Here is a 22,294-nt window from a genome sequence, read left to right on the forward strand (position 1 = left end):
ATGAAGAGCCGAAAACGTCAAAGCAAGGACCAAATCAGTAGCTGCGGGAGTTGTTACTAAATACTCGAGAGCTTTTGAAGAGCTTTTGATCTTGCAAACGGAATAGACACCCACAGGCAGCATATAAAGATCGATGTTGTCTTTGAGAAGAAAAACAGAAAATCACCACCGTTCCAGGAAAAAGCTGACGTCTAATTTGCACTCTGAGGATGATATTTCGAACAGTTCAGGTCCAGATATTACAAATGGGGTAGGAGTGTCAGCAGGTAATGCACAAATGAGTACGGCAGCTGATTCGGATGCGAAATTGTACGGAGAAGCAGACTCTAGTAATGTTGCATTGGATAGTACCTTTTCGACTTTCAATTTGATTTTTGATAAACTGCGCAGTGCACTGCCAAGTGAAAGGATTGCAGCATCTTATGAACTGAGATCATCACTAATATCACTGGTGAGGGAAGTTACAATTGAGCAGTTTCAAAGATTTAGCAATAAAATCAATAACAAAATTTTTGAATTAATCCATGGTTCGAGCACAAATGAAAAAATCGGTGGTATTCTGGCGGTGGATACACTTATAGATTTCTATGCTCACACAGAAGAATTGCCCAATCAAACTTCAAGACTTGCTAATTACTTGAGGGTTCTTATACCATCGAATGATATTGAGGTTATGAGACTCGCGGCTAATACTCTCGGTAAATTGGCTGTACCTGGTGGTACACTCACGACGGATTTTGTGGAGTTTGAAGTAAAGACTTGTATCGAATGGTTAACTACTTCGCCAGAGAATGCGTTGTCAAGTTCCAAGCAAGAGTATAGAAAGCATGCGTCATTACTTATCATAACCGCTTTGGCAAATAATTCACCATATCCTTTATATTCATATGTCAACTCTATCCTAGATAACATCTGGAGAGCATTGAGAGATACCAAGCTTGTTATCCGAAAGGATGCCGCCATAACGCTTGGTAAGTGTTTAAGTATAATACAGGACAGAGATGCTGCGCTGACAAAACAATGGGTACAACGGCTATTCAAAGAATGCGTCTACGGATTGACTATCAACACAAACGAATCTATTCACGCTACACTACTGGTCTATCGGGAGCTTTTATCACTCAATAGTGTTTACTTGAACGGCAAGTATGACGAGATATATCAGTCATCCATGAGGTACAAGGACCACAAATATGATGTTATACGTAAAGAAGTCTATGCAATTTTGCCTCTTTTGGCAAAATTTGACTCAACTCAATTCACAAGCAGATATCTGGATCAGACCATGGTTCATTATTTGACTATACTAAAAAGTATGAACGCCAATGCGGCTAATAGTTCTGACAAAACGGCAATTTTAGTTTCCATTGGTGACATTGCTTTCGAAGTAGGTTCAAATATTGTTCCGTACATGGACCCCATTTTGGACAATCTAAAAGACGGTCTGCAGACGAAGTTCAAAATTCGTAAGTATTTTGAGAGAGAAATCTTTTATTGCATTGGAAAATTAGCTTCCGCTGTAGGCCCAGCACTAGCGAAGTACTTGAATAGGGGTCTTCTGGATCTTTTACTCTCATGCCCACTTTCAGACTACATGCAACAGACATTATTGATTTTCAATGAAAAAATACAAGCATTGGAGCCCACAATTAATTCAAGGCTATTGGACTTGTTGTGCATATCTTTGTCTGGTGAAAAATTCAAGCAACCAGGATCGCCTGCATCCATGACGCCTCTGTCTATCGAAAAAGCTCGTCAGTGGAGGAACCAAAGTATATCACGTAAGACCGGTGAAGTAAATGATGATACTAACGATGCTCAAATTTTAACACAAGCATTCAGAATGTTACAGACAATCAACCACAAATATTCTTTGACAGAGTTCGTGAGACTGGTAACAATCTCTTATATTGAACACGAAAATAGTTGTGTTAGGAAACTGGCAGCTCTTACTTCATGCAGTCTGTTTATGAAAGATAATATATGTAAGCAGACTTCTTTGCATGCTTTAAACTCGGTTTCTGAAGTACTGAGTAAACTTTTGACCGTTGCAATAACCGACCCAGTTGCCGAAATACGTTTTGAGATTTTACAGCACCTAGATTCTAGCTTTGATCCACAGCTGGCCCAGCCAGATAACATGCGGTTACTATTTATGGTTTTAAATGATGAGGTATTCGCCATTCAAATGGAAGTCATACGTATCATTGGTAGATTGGCAACAGTGAACCCCGCTTATGTGGTACCGTCATTAAGGAAAACATTATTGGAGCTGTTGACAAAGCTAAAGTACTCTAATATGCCTCGCAAAAAGGAGGAAAGTGCAACTCTATTGTGTGCCCTTATCAGTTCAAGCAAAGAGGTAACCAAGCCTTATATTGAACCAATATTAGATGTTTTACTTCCAAAATCGCAAGATACATCTTCTGCTGTTGCGTCTACCTCTCTTAAAGCAATAGGTGAATTATCTATTATCGGTGGAGAAGCCATGAGGAGCTATCTAGATGAGTTGATGCCTCTCATTATCAGTACATTCCAAGATCAATCTAATTCTTTCAAAAGAGATGCTGCATTGAAAACCCTAGGTCAGCTGTCCGCATCTTCAGGATATGTGATTGAACCATTATTAGATTATCCTGAACTGCTGGGGGTTTTAATCAATATCCTAAAATCTGAGAGCGCGCAGAACATTAGAAGGGAAACAGTTCGGTTAATAGGTATATTAGGTGCATTAGATCCTTATAAACATAGGCAGGTCGAAGTTTCCTCCAATGCGATGATATCAGTGGAGCAGAACGCTCCTTCAATTGATATTGCGCTTTTAATGCAGGGCATGTCTCCCACTAACGAGGAGTATTATCCTACAGTGGTTATTAACACTCTTATGAAAATTTTAAGGGACTCATCACTCTCGTCCCATCACACCGCTGTAATTCAGGCTATTATGCACATATTTCAGACACTTGGATTACGATGCGTTTCTTTTTTGGGCCAAATAATCCCAGGAATAATATCAGTCATGCATTCATGTCCACCATCACTTTTAGAATTTTATTTTCAGCAACTTGGTCTACTCGTTTCTATTGTCAAGCAGCATATTCGACCACACGTTGACGAGATATATGGGGTCATCGAAGAATTTTATATGATTCCAAAGCTCCAGATTACTATCATATCGGTTATAGAGGCTATATCCAAGGCTCTGGAAGGTGAATTGAAAAGATTCGTTCCAAGAACTCTGACTTTCTTCTTAGCTATTTTCGAGAATGATAAATCCAGTAATAAAGCGGTTTCTATACGAATCTTGAAATCACTCGTCGTTTTTGATACTAACTTGGAAGATTATGCCTACTTTATCATTCCAGTAATAGTTCGAATGGCGGAATTCTCTTCCGGGACTTTAAAGAGAATGGCAATCGTCATACTGGGAAAACTGGCAAAAAATATTAACCTCTCGGAAATGTCTTCCAGAATTGTTCAAACGCTGGTTCGTATACTTAACAGTGAAGACAGAGAATTAATTAAGGCAACACTGAATACATTAAGTATTTTACTTCTGCAATTGGGAACAGATTTCACCATTTTTATACCTGTCATCAACAAGGCTTTGGTGAGGAACCATATCCAACATTCAATTTATGACCAGCTAGTTAACAAATTGCTAAACAATGAGGGCTTGCCGACGAATATCATTTTTGACAAAGAGTTTGACACGAGCACAAAAGAGACAGGGGAATTAGAATCTTCAGCTAAAAAGCTGCCGGTAAATCAGTTGGTTTTGAAGAACTCTTGGGATTGCAGCCAACAAAGAACGAAGGAAGACTGGAAAGAATGGATCAGGCGATTGTCGATTCAACTTTTGAAAGAATCACCATCTCATGCTTTGAGGGCCTGTTCGGGATTGGCGGGCATATATTTCCCCCTTGCAAGAGATCTATTCAATGCTTCTTTTTCTAGCTGTTGGACCGAACTTTATACACAATATCAAGAAGATCTGGTCCAGTCGCTATGCACAGCATTATCCTCTCCTCAAAACCCACCAGAAATTCACCAAACTTTGCTAAATCTTGTAGAATTTATGGAACATGACGATAAATCCTTACCTATACCAATCCAAACTTTGAGCCAATATGCCCAGAGATGTCATGCCTACGCAAAGGCATTACATTACAAAGAAGTTGAATTTATCCAAGAGCCATCAACATCGACAATTGAGTCGCTGATTAGCATTAATAATCAATTGCACCAGACTGATGCAGCTATTGGTATTTTGAAGCACGCTCAACAACATCATGATCTTCAACTAAAGGAAACATGGTTTGAAAGATTGCAAAGGTGGGAAGATGCCCTGAATGCTTACAATCAGAGAGAAGTCTCAGGAGAAGACTCTCTAGAAGTTACGATGGGTAAAATGAGATCTTTACATGCTTTGGGTGAATGGGATCAGTTGGCGGAGCTGGCTTCTGAGAAATGGAATGTATCAAAACCGGAGGTGCGCATAGCGATGGCCCCATTGGCAGCAGGAGCAGCATGGGGGCTCGCACAATGGGACAAGATAGAACAGTACATTAATGTTATGAAACCACAGTCACCAGATAAGGAGTTTTTTGAAGCTGTTTTATGTCTTCATAGGAACAAGTTTGAAGAGGCAGAAAATCACATTTTTAATGCCCGTGATCTCCTAGTCACGGAAATTTCCGCGCTCATCAACGAGAGTTATAATCGAGCTTACAATGTCGTCGTTAGGACACAAATTATTGCAGAACTCGAAGAAATTATGATGTATAAGAAACTCCCACAGACATCCGATAGACGTGCGCTAATTAGAAAAACGTGGAACAGAAGGCTATTAGGTTGTCAAAAAAACGTGGACGTATGGCAAAGAGTGTTGAGGGTTAGATCCTTGGTAGTGAAGCCTAAACAAGATATGCAAATTTGGATCAAGTTTGCTAATCTTTGTAGAAAGTCAGGAAGAATGGGACTCGCACAGAAAGCTTTGAATTCGTTACTTGAGGAAGGCGGCGATCCTGATCATCCAAATACCGCAAGAGCTCCTCCTCCGGTAGTCTATGCTCAGCTGAAATATCTATGGGCCTCTGGATCTCAAAAAGAGGCTCTTCGTCACCTGATTGGTTTCACATCAAGAATGGCACACGACTTAGGTTTAGACCCTAGCAATATGATAGCCCAAAGCGTGCCACAGAATAGCACGATAGCTCCCAGTCATGTGGAGGATTACACAAAGCTGCTTGCCAGATGCTTTTTGAAGCAGGGTGAATGGAGAGTTTCTCTTCAAGCAAACTGGAGGATGGAAAGTCCAGATGCTATCTTGGGGTCATATTTATTGGCAACACACTTTGATGATAAGTGGTACAAAGCTTGGCATAATTGGGCGTTAGCAAACTTTGAAGTCATTTCCATGATAACATCTGGATCTCGTGAAGAAGCTGGTCGAGGTCAAGATAGTACGTTCAACGGTATATATAGAATCGAAAATGGAATGATGGGTTCCGGCTCTTTCAGTAATGAAGGTAACAAGTATCCAATCGAATTAATTCAAAGGCACGTTGTTCCTGCTATCAAAGGATTTTTCCACTCAATCTCTTTGTCCGAGTCGAGCTCTTTGCAAGATACTTTAAGATTGTTGACTTTATGGTTTACTTTTGGGGGCATTCCTGAAGCAGCTCAGGCGATGCACGAAGGCTTTAGTCTCATCAAGATCGGAAATTGGTTGGAAGTTTTACCACAATTGATTGCTCGTATTCACCAGCCTGATAAGGTTGTCAGTCGTTCCCTGCTATCTTTGCTTTCCGATTTTGGTAAGGCACATCCACAAGCTTTGATTTATCCTTTGACAGTGGCAATTAAGTCTGAATCTGTTTCCAGGCAGAAAGCCGCTTTATCAATAATTGAAAAGATGCGCATCCACAGTCCTGTTCTGGTCGACCAGGCAGAATTGGTTAGCCACGAATTGATTCGTGTTGCTGTTTTGTGGCATGAGCAGTGGTACGAAGGCTTGGAGGATGCAAGCAGGCAGTTTTTCGGTGAACACAACACAGAGAAAATGTTTGCAACTTTAGAGCCGCTGCATGAAATGCTCAAGAGAGGACCGGAAACTTTGCGAGAAATTTCATTCCAAAATTCATTTGGAAGAGATCTGAACGATGCCTACGAGTGGGTTACCAATTACAAACGGAGGAAGGATGTGAGTAACTTGAATCAAGCCTGGGATATTTACTATAATGTTTTCCGCAGGATTAGCAGACAACTTCCTCAGTTGCAAACCCTCGAGTTGCAGCATGTGTCTCCGAAACTTCTCGCTGCGCATGATTTAGAACTGGCCGTACCAGCTACTTATATGGCAGGGAAGCCTATAATCAGAATTGCCCGATTTGAGCCTGTATTTACGGTCATATCCTCGAAGCAGAGACCTCGTAAATGTTCTATCAAAGGTAGTGACGGAAAAGATTATCAATATCTCTTGAAAGGGCACGAGGATATCAGGCAAGATAGTTTGGTTATGCAATTGTTTGGTCTAGTCAACACATTGTTGCAAAATGATTCTGAATGTTTCCAGAGACATCTCGACATTCAACAATATCCCGCTATTCCTTTGTCTCCAAAGTCTGGTTTACTGGGATGGGTGCCTAATAGTGACACTTTCCATGTATTAATCAGGGAACATCGAGAAGCCAAGAAAATACCACTCAATATGGAGCATTGGGTTATGCTGCAAATGGCACCTGATTATGATAACTTAACATTACTTCAAAAAGTAGAAGTCTTCACGTACGCTCTGGACAATACTCGGGGTCAGGATCTTTACAAGGTACTCTGGCTAAAGAGTCGATCTTCCGAGTCTTGGTTGGAAAGAAGAACAACTTACACCAGATCACTGGCAGTTATGTCTATGGTGGGCTACATTTTAGGATTAGGCGATAGACACCCAAGTAATTTGATGCTTGACAGAATAACTGGTAAGGTAGTTCACATCGATTTCGGTGACTGTTTTGAAGCTGCAATATTGAGGGAGAAATATCCTGAAAAAGTTCCATTTAGGCTAACTAGAATGTTGACCTACGCCATGGAAGTTAGCGGTATCGAAGGAAGTTTCCGTATTACCTGTGAAAATGTCATGAGAGTCCTGCGAGATAACAAAGAATCATTGATGGCCATTTTAGAAGCATTTGCGTTTGATCCATTGATTCACTGGGGCTTTGATCTGCCAACCCAGACTATTTTAGAGCATACAGATATTCAACTGCAGCTAAGTAACCCAAGCGAGCTATTGAGGAAGGGTGCTATCAATGTGGAGGAAGCTGCCAGGATGGAGCTCGAGCAGAAAAACGAATTAAGGAACGCAAGGGCGATGCTTGTGTTGAAGCGCATAACTAACAAACTTACCGGTAATGATTTTAAAAGGTACCACGAATTAGATGTTCCTGAACAAGTCGACAAATTAATACAACAAGCAACTTCCATTGAAAACCTGTGTCAACATTATATTGGCTGGTGTCCATTTTGGTGAAGCTAACCCGAAATTCTTTATCAAAGAAAACACTAATAATATATTAAATCTCTATAAACGTGTATCTATAGAATAATTTTTACAATGCATCTCCACTATGCTTATCCATTTCTTGACGATTACATGTTCTCCTTGCAAATTCAAATCAGGATCGAACATTGACTTGGTAAGAACTTTTTGTATTAGGAGTTCGTGTTGAGCAAGCTTAAGATTCTCCCGAAGTTCATCGTCCTCTTCCCCGTATTTCAGATTGAGAGCCTGCAATATACCTATAAGCTTTCCAATTTTGAGTCCAATCTCGGCACCCGTAGGGAAACCCTCATTAAACCCTTTCTGCAGGTTGGTATCCTTGGATTTTGTGACCCCATCCAGATATCCTCTTTTGATATGACTGTCTCGCAGTTTCTTTATATCAAAGGAGGATGGTTCCTTAAGTTCCTCACCACCATCAGATTCCCAAACATCATCCAGAATGTCCGGCATGATGCGTTCCTTGTGGATATGCTTTTTACCCACTGTCTTTGCTACTTGCCATTATTTTTCGCTGGCGGGCTGTGACATTTGGCGAAGTTGATTGAAAAAATGAATCGGAAACATCAAGAGATGATTATGGATCATAAATAAGGTTGTGTAATCCAAGGCTCTCTTAAAGATATGTTTGAAGGTTTCGGTTCGAGTAAGAGACGTAAGGTAGTTACAGCAACAGACAATGAGCAATCAAAGCCCTGGGTAGAGAAGTATAGACCTAAATCATTGGATGATGTGACAGCTCAAGATCATGCAGTTAATGTTCTAAGAAAAACGCTAGGGTCAAACAATCTACCACACATGTTATTTTACGGACCTCCAGGAACTGGTAAAACATCAGCGATCTTAGCACTGACGAGAGAATTGTTTGGACCAGAATTAACTAAATCGAGAGTACTAGAATTGAACGCGTCAGATGAACGTGGGATATCAATTGTCAGGGAAAAAGTCAAGAATTTTGCCCGGTTGACAGTATCAAAACCTAGCAAAGAAGCTTTGGAGAAATATCCCTGTCCACCATACAAAATCATAATCCTGGATGAAGCTGATTCGATGACAGCGGATGCACAGAGTGCGCTCCGTAGAACAATGGAAACGTATTCCAGCGTGACTCGATTTTGTCTCATCTGTAACTATGTGACTAGAATCATTGATCCGTTGGCTTCGAGATGCTCTAAGTTCAGGTTTAGAGCTTTAGACGTTAGCAATGCTATAGACCGTTTGACATACATTGCGGAAAAAGAGTCAGTACAATGTGAGGATGGGGTGCTGAACAGAGTTTTGGACATCTCTGGAGGTGATATGAGGAAAGCAATAACTCTTCTGCAATCAGCGTATAAGCACAATGGATATGAAAACACCAGCAAAATATCTATACAAGACATTGAAGAACTTTCGGGAATTGTTCCAACTTCAATCGTACAGGAACTAATTGAGAGGGTTGCCCAAAAAGATGTAGACGCTTTAACAGAATATGTTCATTCATTCATGAAAAGCGGTTGGTCTGCAACGTCTGTTGTAGGTCAAGTTCATGACCACTATGTCACTAATGAAGAATATAGCACAGACTTTAAAAATAAGGTATCGTGGATATTATTTGATACAGATTCTAAACTAAATAATGGAACGAATGAACATATTCAGCTGTTGAACCTATTGATACACATATCTCGAGTGTTATAATGGCTAAACAGCATTTAATTCCGTTAAAAGCCGAATATTAAATTACTCAATAATATGTACATGCGAACAAAAAATACTAAATATCTGTTTCACTGATGTAATCGCGTCTTCATCAATTAGAGATATAGCTAAACGAAAGTAGCTAGTTACTTATTTACTTGGCCTACTATCTTGTTGTTTGGGCATGCTAGGGATTTGAAATGGCCCAAAATTTACATTTCCGCCTGGTGGAGGTGGCATTGGAGGATAAAAAGGTTGGCCATTTGGTGGCATTATTCCAGCGGGGGGTCCATACATGGATGGGTTAAAATTCGGTGGTAAACCTTGCATTGGAGAAAATCCTGGAGGTGCCATACCTGGTGCCATTTGAGGAAGTACGCCTGGTGGAGGGTGATTTCGATGTTGATTCATGTGTATAGTTGAATTACCACCCGCACTCATCGATTTGCTATCGCCAATGTTTTTTGTGTTTTCGCTCACCAAATGGGCAGGCATTTGAGAACTTCTTTGAAATGGTGGTGGAAAATTAGCTGGTGAGATTCCCATTGGAAATCCAGGTGGTACTGTACCTCGGTGAGCTTGTTGAGATTGCTGAGGTACTGGTGCATGAGATAAATGACCCATTCCCGGTGGGACACTCATCTCCGGTGGTGGAGCAGGCATCCCGTTGGATTCTTGTAATTTGCCTCTGTTGAGTAGCCCTTGGAAGAACAGGTTATTTGTTTGCGATTGCTCTCCGGCAGGCACTCTTTGCACATTAGGCAACGGGGGTACTGGCTGTGGACCCGGATATTGTGCTGTAGGTTGTATAAACGAATTTATTACCTCTTTAGGTCCTGAGCTATTGCGTAAAGGTCCTGGTGCCTGTTTCACTTTCTGAGAGTCCGCATTGAAAAAGGACATAAGTCGAGATCCACTGGTTGCCGGTTCTAATGGTTTTTTCGCGTTTCCATCGGGATGTTGTTCTGTAGCACTGGCAGCAGTATTAACAGCTGGTGTTGGAACATTTGGCGACGAAGATTGAGTGAAAAAAGACGAAAATCTTGAGGCACCTTTTAATGTCTCATTTTGTTTGTTTTTCCTATGTTCATCGGCGGAGCTCCGGTCACTCGCATCAACTTTCTCGATGCCGCCATTATCTGCGTTACTGTTTTTGTTTAATTTTAAAAAGTCAGATATTGAACTTGACGTACTTGAAGAAAATGCTTTATTTTCAACTCCTTCAATTTTTGTTTCAGATAAGCCTCTCTTTTTACGTTCCATCTCCTTCATCTTAGCTTTCCATGATTCAAAGTCTGCCATTGAATTACCAGTCCGTTCAAAGTTCTCTTCCAACGCAAGCAGGTCTTCATTATTAACCGTAATGTCTTTCTCTTCCAGATAACCGATTCTCTCACCCTTGCCAAATTTACTTCCCCTTTTCGGGTGCTGAACCCTTGAATTTTTGCCTTTACTATTCTTTTTCTCACCAAAACTCTCTTCCCCAACAACAGACTTTGTTTTGGAGTTTGGATTTGGGCTTCTGTTTCCATTCTTTTGGCCTGTGCCTTTATGAGAGCCTTGATCCGAAAACCTACGACCAAATCTCCAAAACTTCTTCTTAGGCAAAGAATCGATGAGTTCCTGTATAGAAGGAGATGCAGGCACTTTAGAAAATGAAAGCAATTCATTTATGCTGTAAACATATATCTTGCTCTCTGATATGGGAGGTTTGTAATCGGCAGAATAAGGAGATACATTCACCGGTACAGTTCCATGATCGTGCTCGCCCTCCAACGATTCATCGCTGGATTTGAAGCTATGAGTTTCAATGTCCCTAAAAAAGGTTTTAATGTCATTGGACACCTCAGTTGTTGGTGGCATTAGGATATCATTGGTCAAGTTTTTGCTTAACGGGTCTACCATTGTGATTCTTTCCGTTGTTACTGAAATTACGGATGCTCAGGTATTCCGCGTAACTGGAAACACAGGCTATGCTATGCGACGAATAGTATTTGAACCTGCTGAAATTGTATATTCGCTTTGAACCACCTTTTAATACTTATAGGGTCTAATCCCAGATCGTCTCCTCTACTCAAAATTGGACGCAGTGAGTGGGATTGAAATAGGAAAAATTTTATGCCAGTGACGTCCACGTGATTTTCGACGACAGTAAATATAATGATCTCAATATAGCTAACTAGAGTGTTTAGTCTGGTTATGCTCAGTGATCTGCATATATTTGAACTAAATCTATAGCAGTGACTAACTCTGCCAGAGAGCTTTATTCTTTCGCAAGCTTTCAGTTCAAGTACTAAAGAGACGAATCATATAGGTACTACAAAAGAGACACCTTTGAGCAAAGTAAACGGAAATATTTCTCCTTTTGATAAGCCTACTCAAACTCAACATCTTTTGATGCAACATTTCTTTGCTGCAATGATAACAGCAGTAGAAAATACAAGGTTCTTATTGGAATGCTAGAAATTCATGTACATATGCTTATATATAGGAGAAAGAGTTTTTGCAATTTATTTGTCTTTTGAATTTGAATCTGACTCACCTTTTTTGGATGAGTCGATTTTCCTCTTGTTTAGTTGCCGCTTTATGGAGATACTGATGACATCAAAGTCTTTTTTACCTCAGTGCCATGTGCGTGCCTCAATTAGTGGAGATAAACATTTATGGAATGAAGTTTTCTCCTCTGAATGGGCAATTATGCCAAGAGAGAACCGATCATGGCCACGTAATACTTTTCAAAAGCTTTTCCATCGAGTGTTGCAAGCATTTGTATTAGCTCCAGCCCAAGCGCCGAAGGAAACTGAATTTGTCGAAAATACACTTCGGCCATATACTTCAAGCATGGATTTGAATTGATATCAGCACCACCGCCGCTTTGACGATAGATTTCTTTCAGTAGTCTCGAAAGATCACAGGCGACCACGCGGCAGCTACCATCTTTGATATCAAACTTATACTCAGGCTTAAATGGTATCTCAAAAACCAATGGAACGATCTTTGTAATGAAAAATTCGTTCAATCCCTCCAATTTACCAATATTTTTACCATTCTTGTCATTTTCATCTGTACATTCACCAGATCCAAAACAACGCACGAAACTTACCAGCACATTCAATGCAAGCTTTACAGTTGACGTTTCCTGTACTTCTTCTGGTATGTATGTGAGCAAGTCCATGAGAACAGTTGACAGTATTCCTCTGTTTGTATCTGTTAGTAGTAAAGAAGTGACCGAATTGGTGACGAAAGATTGTAAAACGCCATAGTATGCTTTTTTTAACAAGATTTTATCTCTAAACGAATCGGTGACGACGACGTTTTTCCCGTTGCTATCAGTCGATGATATACCGCCATTGGACCAGTCTGAGTTCTCTATTGACCCCTCGCCATCTATTTGTCTCATAGCAACGTGAATCTTGTTGATTACTGGAGTCAACAAACTATCAAATAATTGATAACTACCTTGATCGTGATGAAACATGTGAACCATTTGGCCCAAGAAACCGAGAAAGTCATTCATTTCTGCAGTACTCAAATCCGATTCTAGATACAAAGCTATGAGTTTACTGGCGAATGGAACTACCTGGTTATTCAAAATAGGAATTAACCGAGCAAATGTGAATCTAGATGCATCCCTCACATTTTCGTGTTTGCTGAAAAATGAAAAAACCACCAATACGACTTCAGCGATGTTAGAAAATTTTTCGATTAATGATCTATGGATAAGCTTTCTGTTAACAAGAGTATTGTTTACTTGATTATCAGGAACAAGTCCGCCATGAACACCTCTTGCTAACGTCCCAACAGCCATTAAGAGATGGTGTGACTGCAACACAACTGCTGGAGTTTGTAATTGCGATGAAACACATGTTTCCAGTGCTGTAAATAGAGGGGTTAAAACTTCATCTAAAATGTCAAAGTTAGAATCAGTATTCGAACCAATCAGTAACCCGACACCTTCAAAAAGGTAAAGCTGGCTATCAAAAATTGTGTCTTCTTCTGTTCCATCTTGTTCTTGAACAACAGCTTTAATATTGAGCAAAGGCGAAACTTTTCCGATTATCTGTGACAATATTGGTGTGGCTAATTTTGGTTTTGTCATTTTAATAAGTCTTGTGAATAAATACCAACTTCTCAGTCTTACTTTTTCTCTTTGATTGAACATTCCGAAAGGACTACAAAATATGTTTAGAAGAGAAATCTCATCCTTCTCGTCTGATCCCAAAAAGTTGAAATGTCTAACTACTAATTCAAAGAATAGAATTTGCACGTAAGAATTGTCCATTAGAAAAACTGATGAAGTCTGCAAAAGAATACGCATGAATTTAGTCATTAAAACTGCTGCTGGAGAGCTAAAAATTTCATTTTTGTTTATTCCAAACAAATTGTTGCGTATACTTTCACTTAAATTATGCATCTGAAAAATTGCCAACTCTAATTCTCGCCAGTCAGTTCCTGTCAAAAGGGTTTGAATATGACCAGACATACTGTCGAGATAAAGATCTGGATTAATCACCGCAACACTATCTTGAAAAACTTTCAGTTTGGTTCTAATAGTTTCGTTGAATTCGTCAATTTCATCTTCCGAATTCTCATCACTAGAATCATCTATTTTCATTTTTTTGAAACAGACTAATAGGAGCGATATCAAGAATTCCTTATGATCATTATCCAAAGGAATTCTTTTAGAGTTGACTGCAACTGCAGAGCCCGGCTTACCACCTAATGCAAACTGTTTCTTGAGAACAGAAAGGTATTGTGAAATGAACGGGAAACACTGTTGTGTAACTGAATCGTACTCATGTTCCATGAACCTTAAAACTAGTTGTACCACTTGAGTCAATATCTGACCATCTGCAGCTGTCGCAACCTGCTGGAGTTCATCAGTTGGAGGAGAATCGAGAGCCTGATCAAAAACTTTTGCCAATTCTAGTCCAACCGCTGAGGAAAGGCAAGCTAATTGCTCATAGACCTCTAGGTCATCGTGTTCAATCGAAGATACCTTATCTGTCAGATTTAACATTCTTAACAAGGTCAACTTGTCCATTGGTTTCATTTTTTTAGAGATGATTTCACATAAACACTGAGCACAGGCGCTTTTGGTTTGAGCAAAATCTAGATATCCATATATGACTGTAATGTACATTTCATTGACGATTAAATTGACATCAATCCATGAAATATAAGAGCCGATACACGAGAGAGTCAAAGTTGCCAGGTCCCGCTGTTGTTGCGGCACCAGACTTTTTAAAGTGTTGAGCCAAATTGTGACCAACATCTCAATATCACGTATCCGCATTGTATCCTTCAAACTATTATTCCTCAACTGATTTTCTCTTGAGCTAATGAAAGTTTGGTCCGCGACTTCAGAGTTAATCGATGCACATATTCTTGTAAAGTAGTCTACACCTAAACTTGGAAGAGCTTGGAGAGGACCTTCCTTTAATGGTTCCATGCCCAATAATGTAATCACATCTCTAAAAAAAGACGACCATTGATCTCCGTTTATTTCACCATACATTCTATAAAACAGCCCCGTGGCCAGTTCAGCAATCTTATTCCTCACATACTCTGGATCTCGAGTTCCTGCATTAATTTTAGCTCGAAGCAACTCTAGGAATGCTGTTTTAATATAGTTCAACTGTTGTTGCTCCGCACTGCCTTGCTTTATTAAATCTGTCAGCACTTGCAAGGCAACAAATCTTGTAATATCGTCAGAATTAGGATCACTCAAAAGTGAAACAAAAAGCTGTGAAGCATTAGGTTCGGCTTTGACCTGAGCTAGGAAATCTAACGCCTGTTTCTTTGTTCCGGCGTCAGTCACAGGACTGTTTGCAATCGCCACGACTTCTTGGATTCTGCTTAGCATTTCTTCTATACTAATATCGAGAGTGAAAGTCAAACGAATAAAACTCGGAGGCACCCGCCGACTTTGATACTTCTTCTGATTATCTCGCACGCACACTAACCCTGCGGCTCTTAACTGTGGACTGATCTGTTGTAACTTCTGAAAAGTTCCCGCCCAGGAATATCACCACAGAACCTGCAATCTACTTTCAAAAAGTATGTAAGGATAGGTATACTCAATGCGAATAGCTAAGCGCTGAATGCAGTTTTTCTTGTCCTTAGAGCTACGCAGAGTTTGTCTTTTTGTGATCTTTCTCTACATTGAGAGATGACTTAGCTTTTCCATAATTTTCTTTAAAAATTGAAAAAAATTTCATCATGTTTTTGACATCGCTGTACGTAAATTTACGTAAAGGAATAGCATGCCTGCTTATATGGACTACACTAGTTGTTATACAGGTGGCTTTTGAATTTTTCAAAAGCCCTGCCTCTGTGAGAGATCAAATTTTTGTTTGTCTTGTTCATTTCAGCGTACGTCTTGCCGCCTGATTCTAATGGTTGGAAGATCGAATCCCAGCCAAAATCAGTGGGACCTCTAGAATCAACGATGATGCCTTCCGTAATGCCTTGGAAGGTGTGAAATTCTCCATTTTCGTCTGCGTACGCGATTGTGGTGACTGCTTGAGCCCCCTTGTTTTCGTACGGTTCCAGCATCTTAACGATTTTCTCAAGTCCTAGACTCTTGAGAAACCATTTAATGTAAGCACCTGGTAAGCCATTGAAAGCATCGAAACGCAAGGCTGTGTCTTCTACAAAAACAGCATTTCCTTTGTCAACTTTTTGAGCTGCCTGCTTGCATTTATGTATGGCAATGGCTTCCAGATCAATCTCTTGAATTTCATCCAGATCTAATGGCAGATTGACAAGCTCGAAGGGAGTCTCATCCTTTTCAGTACTAGGCCCTGTGGACAAGATCATCTTCACCTCTTTAAGCTTATTTTCATTACCGGTGATGAATGTAATCCGTTTGGGTGGCATGTTTGTATATCTTTACACTTCTTTGTTTGTTACTGATATCATATGGATATGATGATTAAGCGATGTCTCTTAAGCAACATCAACAAGCAAGAAAAAAAAGTAAATACTTCAATACAAAGCGCCCGTCATGAAGACTAATCTAGGTCTATTGAAATTTTGTCCATATTTAGGCAGGAGCATATTCCAGCTCATTACTATTCTCATACTCATACATATCAAGGGCAACAATAGCTGACTCTCTTACAACCGGATCTTCGTCGTCCAAATACTTGCGCAGGACTGGCAAAACTTCACCTGTTGCAATAGCACCTAGGGCCTCAGCAGCTTCGTGCCTAACCATGGATGCCTCCTGTTTGCGCCCCAATACTTCGACCAAATGTGGAATAGCAACAGTGTTACCCATTTGGCCAAAAACATAAGCAATTTCGTGCTTAAACAAGGCAGAGTCATCATCGAAACCTGTTGCAAGTGCCAGAGCTGCTTCATCCGTACCTATGTCTCTTAACCTGAACATAGCTCTATACCTCTCGAATAGAGGCTTCTTTGGGTCATTCAATAGTTCTTTCAGTTCTTCGACGTTGTAATCTCTCTCCAAGGCCAAGGGTGGAGCTGGATCTATACTGGAGTATAGCGAAGGTTGCAGGCTCTCCTTTGTCTTCTTCTCGCTGTGCTGCCATTTTATTCTGTCAATGGCCAATTCGCAAGTAGCTCTCACGTCAACAGAAGGATCTTCCTTGAACGCTGTTTCAAGAACGTCGAGAGAATCTTTATCGCCCAGAGCACCCAAAGCCTCGGCAGCCTCATGTCTGACCATACATTGTTGGTTTTGATCCAAGGTAGCTTTTCTCAGTGGAATAGCACAGTTAAGATTCTTGGTTTGTCCCAGAACGTAGGCAACTTCGTGCTTCAAAAGTTCGCTATCGTCGCCAAATGCCTCCGAGATGTAGTTGACAGCCTTTTGTGCCTCTTCTGGTTGCGATTCAAATTCTTCTGCAGTACATTTCAAGTTAAAAAGCGCTCTAAATCTGTTGGCGAGTGGTGATTTACCGGACTTGTTGATCAAAATGTCTCGCAGCTGTTCTAATGTGCAACCGTCTACAGATTCCTGGAAGTGTCTCTCAAAATTCGTCGACATCTTGAATCTGCCGTATTTTCACGTTGGATCTTCAAGAACACAGTCTTTGATTCTTGTAACAGTAAAGCACCTATGCTTTATAGTATGGTACATCTGAAAATTTTTCAGAAACATCCAGGCCATCATCGCTATCTCTCACAATTTATTGAGCTTTAAACGACCTGCCTTCCTGCATGGCTAAAAAAAAAAAAGACAAAAAAAAAAAAAAAGACTAATGAGCTCTGCTTCGAAATGCTACCACAGAGTAGTTCACTTGCTTAACTGTACAGTTTCAAGCTTCATTTCCAAGCGTAAGCACAGTTTTTGATTTACTTGATGGCAATACTTACAGAATTTCATGTTACCCACTGATAGCTGCCAAATGCTTTGCATAGCATAACTCGTCTGTAGCAGCGTAGCATCGTTAACAGCCATGCAGTCCTACTGCCATGCGATAGCGCCCATTTCTCAGACTCCTGGCATTTTCTGCGTTAGTTTTTTTCTTCTTGTTTATACAAAAGTAGTTTTGTAGCTCTGCCATGGATCTTATGGCCTCATGAAAAAGCTGATCAACACCGGAAAGTGCACAGCATACCGATCAAATAGAAAGTAGTAATGTCAAAAACTTTGTTAATTCCGCTAGTTTCTACCGGAAACGTCCCCCAACTGACCATTGACTTGGTGTTGCACTCGTTAGCCGATGAATTCCAATTCGTAACGTCCCTAGATTCCACCTACATTCATCCGTTCACTGGCCCCTTAGATTATGTATATGAACAGCAAAGACCCGTCCTTTTTACATCTTCTCCAGATAAGAGATACTCCACTGGGTTGGAGCTATTCTACAGTGACCAATCATCTTTGTACGTGCTGCAGCAACGGACTCCCATAATTCAAGGATATGTAAACAATTTCATCAAGGAAGTTATAGTGCCATTGGTGGTCGAATACAATATAAGAGAAGTGGTAATCGTTGATTCATTCGGCGTGCTTGACGAAGATGTCATGGCAACAGCTTCCGTAAGTTTCAGAACCAGCAGTAATTTTTTTTCAGACGGAATATGTGAGGTAAGATCGGTTGGTGATATGATACAGAGGTTTCAAAGCGGCTTACATTTAAATGAGGAATCGACAAATGAAATTTCCACTTCGCTCTTCACGTTCACGGCCAACAGTGTTCAGCAGGAGATCTCCACTAATCAGCAAATTTTCAAATTTGCATATCATCTATTGAATGCAACTGCGCCCAATTTAGAAAGCATCAAATATTCCAGTGTTTTTGTACACGAAGGCGACAATTCGGAGGATGCCCATTTATTTTGTGACCACCTCCCGGAGATAATACATTCATTGACCAAAATATCAACTCTCACTCCACCCATCTCTTGGAAGGGTGTTTATGGTTCACGGCCCATTCCAGCTTCTTTTGTAGACGGCATATACATATAAAAGTCTGTTTCAAGCTTCTAGAACAATTTTTTCCAGAGTTTCATTAGATATTACTGATAAGTTTATATATTATTGCCTTATGTATTTAGCAATGTTTTCGGCGGTTTGACTGCTTGCGTCTTTCGCCACACTTTCAAATGCATCCCGATATCTTTTCTGTAAATCTGGCTCGTTTTTCGAATTGATTTCTCCCTCAGTTCTTTCCTCTCCAGGGAAGGTATATTCTCTTTCAACGCCCTCATCTTCGTCTCTCTCGACGAGTCCATCATTATCATCGATCTCCAAATCGCTAAGAACATCGGCCCCTTCGTTATCACTTTTAGCAGTTTTATTCTCATTGATTCCCAGGTCCCTCATCAGACCATCCAGCGATTTTTCCTTTCTCTTTTTCTCCTTTTCTTCCTTTTCCTTCAAAATTTTCTCTCTTTCTGCTTTATAATATTCATCATATTCTCCTACCTTGTTATCAACAGCTTCTAGAAAATCGTCAAAACCTTCGCCTGTAAAGCTTGATACCCCAACCATGTCTAGTTGTGAGTAAAACTCTTCAAGCATAAGCGACATTGAGTTTACCAAAGATCCCATATATCCTGAACCCATACCGGAGGTACCATTAGTGTCTTGATCTTCCCTAAGGGCCGCCTGAAAAGATTCAAAATCAGTCATCCATTCACGAGCAAAATCAGCTTTGCATACATCAGTCTTGTTGAATACAACAATCATTGGTAGTTTTGTCTTATAAAGTATCGAGCAAGCATAGAGCATGTTACTCATAAATGTAGTTGGCGAAGAATTTCTTGGAGTATCCACAATATAAGCAATTACTGTTGGAAAAGTAGAGGCAAATGATTCGGTTATGATGGAACCAGACGCACTCCAGACAAAACATTCGATTTGACCCGGTGTGTCTATGATACAATGCTTATGCGATTCATTTTTCTTTTCCACTAGCTTAATCACTTGGTCTATTTTAGTGCTGAACAGGTTTAGACTTGTCACAATAGCACCATTTGGTCCTAGCTGGTAGTTTTCCATCACTTTTTTATACTTTATGGAGTCCCTAATATCTATGTTGGCACCGTAAGGAATCCTTAAAACTGCAGGATCAAGGTTAATTACATATGGAGCTGTCTTCTTGCTGCGCAGATGTGAATTCAGACGCTGCATGAATGTGGTCTTACCAGACCCTGCCATACCAATACATATCACCGTACTCAGAGCCATTTTCTTCCAGGAAAACTTAGTCAGTTAAAACAGTGTAGCAAATGGTGGCTACTTCCGTCTCGCTTGCTGATATTTTGAAATGTTGAAGACTTGGATGAGTACTTCGAGACTTTTCATAACCACTTGAGATGAGGCTTCCGTCTATAATGACTTATTTACAACTTCTGAATGTATCTACTAATAAAGACAATACTGATTGCGAAGGCCAGTTCCACACCCTTGTTGATGATCTCGCGCTTATTTAAGTTTACTTCGATAAATATTTACCGAGTACCCTTTGCTCGATTCCATCGAAACAGGACTCTTGTGGGGCAATAGTCAGGTCATTGGCTAAATTCTTCATGACTGCTTCTGGTTTGGGTTCGCCCGGCATGCCCCCCATTGAATTTTGCTGTGCTAAGCCATCTGCTGCATTACTTTCTGACAGAACCAGATTGTATACGGGATTGAGACCCAAAACCGAAATAAAATACCATGAGATACTACTTACCCAGCGGACGTCTAGATCTGGAGTCATTATACCGCTTTGTAGCATCTCTTTGAATCTTGGAGTTAGTGGGAATGGAAGTTTCATAAGGACGAAGCCTGCGAAGAAGTGATTAACCCACCACATGATGATCGTTTGAGGAATGAAGCTTGCGAGGTTTCCCTTGGCCATTCTTGTTATGGAATCTGAAGTATTAGGATCCGTGAATAAATTTTGCATTTCTCCTTCTTTAGTGGTGGTTTTTGCAAGGTATTTTGTCTCTGTCATTACTTTTGTCAAATAGTCTCTTTTCATCTGAAATGATTCTTCCGATAGGTTTGAACCATTACCTAGTAATGCGTGAACTCTATTGATGTGTTGTGTCTCTGTTAATTTTACCCGTGGCATCCCTTTGACTTTGACACCAATGAGGTTCATGATGTATTGTCTAATTACCCCTGCTAGAACCATAACGATAGATATTGGAATCAATACCCAATACTTCAGTTTCGGATCCAAAGTCAATTCAGGTACCACATAAGTGGAATCTGACCGTATGACCGAAAGAATTTCCTTCAGCATTGTTTCCTCGATTGCACAAGCTCTAGTAAGGACACGGGCCCTTGTTATTCTGTTTGATGCTGTGGTTTTTTCAGTACTGAGCTTAAGAGCGCGACGTCGTTGGAACGTAGAGAGTGTGCTAAAACATTCGAATGGGCCGAAAGCCATATCTCCAAAAACGCATGCCCCAGAGGCGAATCGGTCCTATTTAGTCTGATTTCATATGTGAAATTAGCCCTGTTTCTTGGCATATGTTGGCAAAATAGACAAGATTTGTCTATCTAGAGGATTAAAACTATTTAACAACTTTTAATGGGTGCGAGTAACAAGTAGCCAAGTATCTTCATTTGCGAGAATGGGAGTAGATAATCCCTTTTCTGCTAGGCTCTCAAGCAGTCTCTTCCCAGATTGATCGCTCTGATTTTTTGAGGCTTTGGCGATCTTTAATAGCTTATCGTAATTGATATTCGTATACATGTTCGTAGACTCTTCCAATAGAGCCTGGATATAAGACGCCACACTATTTCCCCCAGGTTCACCGCTCTGTGCTACAACACGCAATCCCAATGAATGCAATCTCAACTTACAGTTCTCGACATTGAAGGCCTGCAATAGTGTTTCGAGACCGTCGACAGTCTGAACACTGAAGAAAGAACACCTATAGTCTTGTGCCTTCTTGAGATTCTTGATTTGCAAAGCTTTTGAAAAGGCAGTGTTGTTCAATTTAGCAGTCAGAGAAGCGATGTTTCCCTTCTGGACGTCATTGCGTATGGTCTTGATGAACTTATCCCAATAATAACGCCTGTTGATTCTTGTGGTGTTATCCTCTATCCAATCAAAAATTGCAAATGTATTACAGCTCTGAAGAATCTCCCGATATTTACATGTCTGAACTTCCTGCTCCAAAGATCTCGTCAATTTTGCATCTTTCCCTATGGCCCGAGACTTATATCTATATACAAATTTGGGTGCATTCAGCGCATCCAATATGAATTCCCTTCGAGCAGTCATCTTATTGTAATTGAATAGTATAATTACTGGTGATGTTCCACAGCTTTATTTTTCTACTTGAGGCCTCTAAAGGTATAGAGTTGAATGAATCATGTTTTATTTACATAATTGGATAGAGAGTGGTGAATTTTATAACACAGCTACAAAACAAAAAAAAAAGCGTTGTTTAGTGCAATAACAAGGAACAAACTGCTTGTGTTTATGATTAACAAAAACTATGAAAAATAAATCGATATCGTAGAAGTGAGAGGAAAACACACGGTAATGCTTATCACGATGTTCTAGGCGGCAAGGTCCCACCCGAGCTTCGATTATGACAACCATTCTAAAATCGTTTCCTTATCGAGAT

The 22,294-nt window shown here is 40.2% G+C and overlaps 11 protein-coding genes across 11 annotated transcripts; 3 read left to right on the forward strand and 8 right to left on the reverse strand.

Moving 5' to 3' along the window:
• Nucleotides 1–133: 133 nt before the first annotated feature.
• Nucleotides 134–7,528, forward strand: TOR1 (phosphatidylinositol kinase-related protein kinase TOR1; the record flags this gene model as incomplete). The annotated part of the gene is made up of 1 exon (XM_037290484.1): nucleotides 134–7,528. The coding sequence occupies one exon, from the start codon at nucleotides 134–136 to the stop codon at nucleotides 7,526–7,528; it is 7,395 nt and encodes a 2,464-aa protein (XP_037146379.1).
• Nucleotides 7,529–7,579: 51 nt separating this feature from the next.
• Nucleotides 7,580–8,011, reverse strand: YAE1 (Yae1p; the record flags this gene model as incomplete). Its single annotated transcript, XM_037290485.1, has 1 exon — nucleotides 7,580–8,011. One exon carries the CDS (start codon nucleotides 8,009–8,011, stop codon nucleotides 7,580–7,582), a length of 432 nt encoding a protein of 143 aa, XP_037146380.1.
• A 171-nt stretch (nucleotides 8,012–8,182) lies between these two features.
• On the forward strand, nucleotides 8,183–9,238 carry RFC2 (replication factor C subunit 2; the record flags this gene model as incomplete). The annotated part of the gene is made up of 1 exon (XM_037290486.1): nucleotides 8,183–9,238. The coding sequence occupies one exon, from the start codon at nucleotides 8,183–8,185 to the stop codon at nucleotides 9,236–9,238; it is 1,056 nt and encodes a 351-aa protein (XP_037146381.1).
• A 150-nt stretch (nucleotides 9,239–9,388) lies between these two features.
• On the reverse strand, nucleotides 9,389–11,143 carry EAP1 (Eap1p; the record flags this gene model as incomplete). The annotated part of the gene is made up of 1 exon (XM_037290487.1): nucleotides 9,389–11,143. The coding sequence occupies one exon, from the start codon at nucleotides 11,141–11,143 to the stop codon at nucleotides 9,389–9,391; it is 1,755 nt and encodes a 584-aa protein (XP_037146382.1).
• Nucleotides 11,144–11,933: 790 nt separating this feature from the next.
• On the reverse strand, nucleotides 11,934–15,104 carry LOS1 (Ran GTPase-binding protein LOS1; the record flags this gene model as incomplete). The annotated part of the gene is made up of 1 exon (XM_037290488.1): nucleotides 11,934–15,104. One exon carries the CDS (start codon nucleotides 15,102–15,104, stop codon nucleotides 11,934–11,936), a length of 3,171 nt encoding a protein of 1,056 aa, XP_037146383.1.
• A 422-nt stretch (nucleotides 15,105–15,526) lies between these two features.
• On the reverse strand, nucleotides 15,527–16,120 carry HAM1 (nucleoside triphosphate pyrophosphohydrolase HAM1; the record flags this gene model as incomplete). The annotated part of the gene is made up of 1 exon (XM_037290489.1): nucleotides 15,527–16,120. The coding sequence occupies one exon, from the start codon at nucleotides 16,118–16,120 to the stop codon at nucleotides 15,527–15,529; it is 594 nt and encodes a 197-aa protein (XP_037146384.1).
• A 166-nt stretch (nucleotides 16,121–16,286) lies between these two features.
• LIA1 (deoxyhypusine monooxygenase) lies at nucleotides 16,287–17,255 on the reverse strand (the record flags this gene model as incomplete). Its single annotated transcript, XM_037290490.1, has 1 exon — nucleotides 16,287–17,255. The coding sequence occupies one exon, from the start codon at nucleotides 17,253–17,255 to the stop codon at nucleotides 16,287–16,289; it is 969 nt and encodes a 322-aa protein (XP_037146385.1).
• Nucleotides 17,256–17,849: 594 nt separating this feature from the next.
• On the forward strand, nucleotides 17,850–18,683 carry ADD66 (Add66p; the record flags this gene model as incomplete). Its single annotated transcript, XM_037290491.1, has 1 exon — nucleotides 17,850–18,683. One exon carries the CDS (start codon nucleotides 17,850–17,852, stop codon nucleotides 18,681–18,683), a length of 834 nt encoding a protein of 277 aa, XP_037146386.1.
• Nucleotides 18,684–18,752: 69 nt separating this feature from the next.
• Nucleotides 18,753–19,907, reverse strand: NPA3 (GTPase NPA3; the record flags this gene model as incomplete). Its single annotated transcript, XM_037290492.1, has 1 exon — nucleotides 18,753–19,907. One exon carries the CDS (start codon nucleotides 19,905–19,907, stop codon nucleotides 18,753–18,755), a length of 1,155 nt encoding a protein of 384 aa, XP_037146387.1.
• A 247-nt stretch (nucleotides 19,908–20,154) lies between these two features.
• On the reverse strand, nucleotides 20,155–21,102 carry EMC3 (ER membrane complex subunit EMC3; the record flags this gene model as incomplete). Its single annotated transcript, XM_037290493.1, has 1 exon — nucleotides 20,155–21,102. The coding sequence occupies one exon, from the start codon at nucleotides 21,100–21,102 to the stop codon at nucleotides 20,155–20,157; it is 948 nt and encodes a 315-aa protein (XP_037146388.1).
• Nucleotides 21,103–21,243: 141 nt separating this feature from the next.
• On the reverse strand, nucleotides 21,244–21,945 carry CBT1 (Cbt1p; the record flags this gene model as incomplete). Its single annotated transcript, XM_037290494.1, has 1 exon — nucleotides 21,244–21,945. One exon carries the CDS (start codon nucleotides 21,943–21,945, stop codon nucleotides 21,244–21,246), a length of 702 nt encoding a protein of 233 aa, XP_037146389.1.
• Nucleotides 21,946–22,294: the final 349 nt, after the last annotated feature.

This window comes from Zygotorulaspora mrakii, chromosome 7, assembly GCF_013402915.1.
Source record: "Zygotorulaspora mrakii chromosome 7, complete sequence".
Taxonomy (NCBI): domain Eukaryota; kingdom Fungi; phylum Ascomycota; class Saccharomycetes; order Saccharomycetales; family Saccharomycetaceae; genus Zygotorulaspora; species Zygotorulaspora mrakii.